Consider the following 5,991-nt stretch of genomic DNA (forward strand, 5'->3'; position numbering starts at 1 on the left):
GTTCTGAATACTTGCCTTTGGAGAAATATGGAACATCCCTGTGTCTGAATGAAACATGGATTGTTTTACAAGACATGAATAATTAATGATGCAATATGTGCATGATCTCAAATGACCAAAAGAAAAATAATAAAAAAAAAAAAAAAAAAAATCAGTAGGCCTTGAATGTTTGAAATGCTAATTATAATTAATGACAAGTATAGGTCGCAGTTATTTTTTGTGAAACATTAGAATATCAAACAGGGGTATTGGTTGAAGATTCGGGGCAGATCCAATAAAAAGTCATTGCAGACAAGGATTTTTCTGTATTAATGTGGAACAGCAGGCTTTTTTCTTTCCTGCTAGAAACATACTGCAGGACAACACGTTACATATGATGGTGAGCAACATATTATATATGCGTGTGTCCTGGAGAAATGATTGGTGTGATCACCAATTGTGTGATTTAAACACACACAGGGATTTACATGGATTAAAATAGTTATATGTGTATTGAAACATGCAAGCAATTGCGACAAACAGGATTTGTTAGTATGTGGAATTACCTCTGAAATCCTGTGCTAGACGCAGAGATCGGATGGCAAAGGCTTGAAGTGATATCATGGATTTAACCGCTTGTGGGCAGTGAAGCTGCAGAGAATCAGATTAGCAGAGTCTGGGCAGGAGGCTATAATGCATTTATAAACCAAGGTACATTTCATTTGCCTGTGCCTAATGTAATAAGGGGTAAGGATGGCCTGTAATTATTATTAGATTTTTTTTAATGCCCCCCCCCCACAACTCCCAGTGTCCTTATTTCACCCGGTTCTCATGCTGCAGATTAGAATCCGAAGATTATGCCCCCCTCGCCAGCTCACTACCTCTCTCTAGCTCTGCCGCTGCTGCATTCTGTCTCATACATTAGCTGTAGGTCATATTCACTCAGAATTACTGCCAATATCCAGCCCAGACACACCACAAAGTGCCCCGTGCTTACAGATACCCCACCCAAACAAAGCAGCCAGTGTGAGGGCTGTCAGCTTCTTAATCTTGCGGTTATTCTTTTCTTACCATCATAGTTAATGGTCGACAAAAGGACATCACTCCTGGCTTTTTTTCCTCATACAAGCATTCTCTACATGGCAGCAATGGTGAGTGAGGAGAGCATAATTCTATGTATGATGTTGGTGTGTGTTGTATGTTACTGCTGAGATATTAATCCTTTCGGCTGGCTTAGCATGCAACATGTTGCTATTTTATTTAACATTATCATGTTTGCCGCTGTTGTAAGTAAGAGTCTCCCAGCAGCGCAGGTTTTCAGGATCTCCTCAGACGAGCAAAAGTCGTCCAATCCGTGCCGGTCAGGCCGGTGCTAGTTTAGGAATCACCTGTGCTCACCCAGATCACAGAGAAAACATGTACTGTTTGGGAAATGCCAGACCGGGGCTGAGAAACGTATGATGTAGATGGACTGGCATAGAAGTCAACAGAGAAATCACATTAGTGTTTACTTACTGGTCTTGAAAGGAAGGTTGTTGTCAGAAAGGTGATACAGATCTTTCATCCTACAGTCTACATAATCTCTCTCATTAACTCATAATCTGCCTTCGGCTATAATATCCACAGGGTTGTCTGTGGAGTTTATTCACTAAAGGGAGAGCTGTCAGGAAAGTTTGCAGGAGGCTTGTGGTTTTAGTTCTCTTGCTTTATTATACAGGACCAGAACTGGCAGGTTTCTTCTTCAGTATGGGCTGTAATGTATAAGTCAATGGGGGAATGTAACTATACATTATACAGGGCCAGTCAAGTTCACCCTGCAGCAGGAGCTCGCTGGAGTTGGACATTTATACTGTGATGAAGTGAAGGGCTTGAATCACAACTCTTTTTTAGCGAATAGGCCCTTGTGTCTCATGTGAAATTGTGGATTTGTTTATTATATAGCGTTGTACGTCTCTGAAAATGACTGAGCTGTGAACGGGGTAACTCATGAACATAACCCTCATAACCAGATTATTGTATTGATTTCAGCACAACCCTGCAGAAGTAATGTCATGATAAACGCGGTCTCTTTTTGGCACAGCCGCTGTTCCACCTATTTCTTTACCCAAAGGTAGTTTCATGCGACGCATCCCAGAGCTCAAAATGAATCGGCACAACAGTGCTGCATCCATTACCAGCGTTTTGTTTAAGGCAGTCGGGTAACAAGTTCAACCATGCCACCCAAGATTTCAAATGGCCAAACAGACTTTTGTTGGGTGGGGGGTGGAACATCATCCAAAAATGTCATGTGTCATTGTGACTTACTTATAGCTAAAGTCCTACAGCGGGACTGTTCCGCCCAAAAAAAGAGGCGACTTGAGAGATATTACTGGTGGCATTACTGGTGGAATAGATCCCCTGTTGACTCACATTCCCAGTGAAAATACAGATTTATTTATTTTTTAGTGACATTGTTGCAGAGTTAGTTTTTCAAATCAAAACACTTTAAAAGGGACAGTTAAATGTCCCTGACACCCCCCAACTATAGAAGAATGCATACTAAAGCACCCCGTGTGAGTACTTTAATTCTCGCCTTCTGGGGAGGCAGAGCTGCTCCAGCGGCTACCCTGCTCCTCCGTAGACTGACATGCATACAGTGGTGAAGCCAGAGGCAGTGCTGGGGTTCACTGGAGGTAAGTATACCACATACAGAATCCCCTATGCATTTGTAAAATGGGACAACTTTAAAATATAAAGGGGCCACAGATATCACATGCATTAAAGTGCACATGATGACTGGGAGTGTCACTTTAACAATTTGTGTCAAATGTTGCCCCATCACAGTCTGTAATGTCATAACTGTAGGTCTGCTGGTGAAAGATTCTGGTGCTTTATAAACATACAGTTATATACAGGTTTGCAGCATTATGGTTTCACGCTGCATTATTAAGGGCCAAGCTGCTGCGACGGCCCCCTCTTTCATCTCCGATTTATCTTTGCGTTGAGTGAACTTTGCACTTCTTGCACAGAAGCTTACTGGATTGAGCTTCTAGGTTAGTGAACAAATCCCATCCATCCTATAATTGAATACCAATCATCTCGTAGACTGCAAAAAAAATTATACGAGATGGAAACCATAGACAATACATATCTCCTTATAGTAATTCTGGTGCAAAGTGGTAAAAGTGGAGTAAACAGTCCGGGCCTTGGATATTATCCAAAACCCAAGCCCATAACCCAAAATGGTATTTTAAATCTGGAAAGCGTACATAGCATTTGCAAATTATTTAGAGCCAGTTAACTATTCTTCTGTGATGTAACAAATCTACTAACTTGAACCAAATCGTTATTAACAGGTATTGTCGCAGTCTGAAGAACACAAGCCCCCCCCATTCTTGGTTTGGGAATACTTAATAGTGCAAAGAATACTTTGCTAGCATTTGATTTCAACGTCCTGATGTCTTCATTGTGAATTAAAGTTTTTGAAATTTCTGCAAGAATATTTGGCGTGCTGAAAGCCTAATGATTTCATTTTCTTGCTCTAACAGGCTGCGGTATGATGGTTCTTAGTCAGATGACTCTCCGCCTGGTTATCACATGCTGTGTCATGAAGCACAGAAACATTGACCACATTATTTAAATCCTGGAATAATTAGAGGCGTATAATGGAGAGCACACACTCTGTCCTCCAATTGCACAAACCCATTATGGAGCTTTGCTACGTCAGCTTCTACCTTCCTGGGGGTAGTGTCAGGGGATTCACATACAAGCGCTGTGTAACTCGAGACAAAGCCAGAACATGTTTTGATAGCTGTTATCGGATCAAGGAGGAGACAGAGGCTGCAGAGCACAGGGATCCACCTTACGAAAGCTTTACAGAGGCCTTAAAGGAAACCACAACCCAAAACATCCTTACAGAACTGTATAAGCTCACGGCTGCTAAAAACAGGTTGTTGGTCCATCTACTTCAAGCCTCCAGGAATCCAAAACTCATAATGGGTAATCAGGAAGGCAAATTTCAAGACCTGCCTCCAGGTTCTAGCATCCCGGAGGAAGATGTTTCTGGCCGTATGGATTTCCACGAGTCGTGGTCTGCTTCAAATGAGAAAAAGGTTTCCTCGTCTAAGGTTAAAAAGAACAGGAGATTCAGTAGGAGGAAGGAAAGTATAGAAGACTTTGTGCAGAAGAAGACTAAGTGGAAAGGGGGTCCGGAGGCTGGAGTGATGCATACGAGAGACAAAGCATTCGCAGCAAGGCCATCTCTGACCAACTCTGTAGACTCCTTGTCACGCCCGAGACTGCAGTCTGTAGAGAACAAGGAGAGTTACACAACGGGTTCCTCAATAAACAGTATGCAGGGTAAGCTTTGTGAACGCTCTGGGATGCTGGGTACTGAATCAGCGATGGGCAGCTCGCTTTCTGTGTATGATAATGATGTATTTGATGATTTTTCTCTGCTGCCTCATAGCGACAGCCTTCTGGGTGATCTGCAGGGAGTCATGAAGATCATGCAGGAACAGAACAGTGCCCCCATGATTCAGGGCAGTAAAGCAGAAAGAAGATGCACAGAGTATAATAACAGTGAAGAACCGGGTAGCAGGAGGGGCTCAAGGACCGTCGTAGCTAAAGTTCAGGATATCAGCCCCTGTGTTCAGAGAGTTGTCACCTCATTCAGTTACCCAGAACATAGCGTTGATGATGCAAGGTGTGAAAATGTCACCACTGTGGTATCTGCTGTACCAAATGAGTTTCTCTCTCAAGCAGATGTGCTTAAGCTTTGTGATCCTCCTGACAGAGATCCGCAATCCTTAAGAGGCAGTGAGACAGACCAGGAGGTGGACAGGGCAAGTGAGAGACACCTGGTCCTACCGCTTAATGATGATGCATTGGTGTCCCATGGATTTGTCAACAAAAGTCTCATAAGAGTTCCGCAAAGTGACAGTGTGGAGGAGACTGAATATTGGTTGGGACAACTGGATCACAAAGGAGACAGAGCTGCTGTGTGCCCCAGCCTGCTGAAACAAGCAACCAAATCTTTAAATCCAGCAAAGTTTGTCCACCAGAGTACCAACATTAAAGCCGAGGAAAAGCACCCCGCAACCCTTTCTTTTACCTGTGATGTACTTAATGAATCCAGCCAGCCAAGTAATATCAAACGAAATTCTATTTCCCCGTCTCCTTTATCTTCCCGCCTTCCAAGCCCGCAGCTTCATCACAGGATTCTGCCGTTATCCACCAAGCTGTCTGAGGACATCACAGACTTACCCCAAAGGGACATACAATGGGATACCCCATGTGACAAAAGCTCTTCACGTCGGGCCTTGGGGACTAAAACTAAAGATCCTACCTGGTCAGAGTATTTAGCTTCTGATGAGCAAAGGCAAAACCAGTCTACAACTGTGAAATACAGCACCTTACAACCTGAGTAATTTTGTATTTTATAACATAAATCAGATGTCTTTCTAAACGTTATCCTTCTACCTCAAAGGTGCCTTCCGATGAGTGACAAACCAACTCATCGTAGGCATTTCATCATCATCTTGAGAATTTTTGTAGCCCTTGATCTGCATCATGGAACCCATTTTTAAGCTTTCTAAATTAGCAGTGGGGCAGTACTTGTAAGTTAACCTGTCCCCGAGCCATATATATAATATATTTCTCTACCGAACAAGCAAGGACTCAATTCCCTGGGGGTAGTCTCTCTGGGTAGAGAAAAAGGTTTGTAGGGTTAAGCAGCTCTGAAATATAGACACATATTCAGTACCTGTATCAACCTGATTCTATGATTCAGTTGTTGGCAAGAAAAAGTATCACTGAGTAACCTGCGTTGCTACATCAAAAAGGGTACATTAACCCCTCAGCGCCCAGTCATCACTCTTGTTAAGACAATGTACATTTTATCAGAGAATTATCTTAAAATGTCACATCTTATAATGGATGTAATGCTTTGTAAATCCTGCATTGTATTGCTCAGGGCATTACGCACCTATGTAATGTTGTAATATACGTATTAAAACCCAAGCTTATGTGGGT

The 5,991-nt window shown here is 42.6% G+C and overlaps 1 protein-coding gene across 1 annotated transcript; it reads left to right on the top strand.

The window, feature by feature from the left end:
• Positions 1-3,623: 3,623 nt before the first annotated feature.
• On the top strand, positions 3,624-5,387 carry LOC149299120 (formin-1-like). The gene has a single exon (XM_089486600.1). The coding sequence runs from the start codon at positions 3,624-3,626 to the stop codon at positions 5,385-5,387; it is 1,764 nt and encodes a 587-aa protein (XP_089342726.1).
• The last annotated feature ends 604 nt before the right edge of the window (positions 5,388-5,991 follow it).

Source organism: Sceloporus occidentalis, unplaced genomic scaffold (genome assembly GCF_023333645.1).
Source record: "Sceloporus occidentalis isolate IW3139 unplaced genomic scaffold, rSceOcc1.0.p SCAF_29, whole genome shotgun sequence".
NCBI lineage: Eukaryota > Metazoa > Chordata > Lepidosauria > Squamata > Phrynosomatidae > Sceloporus > Sceloporus occidentalis.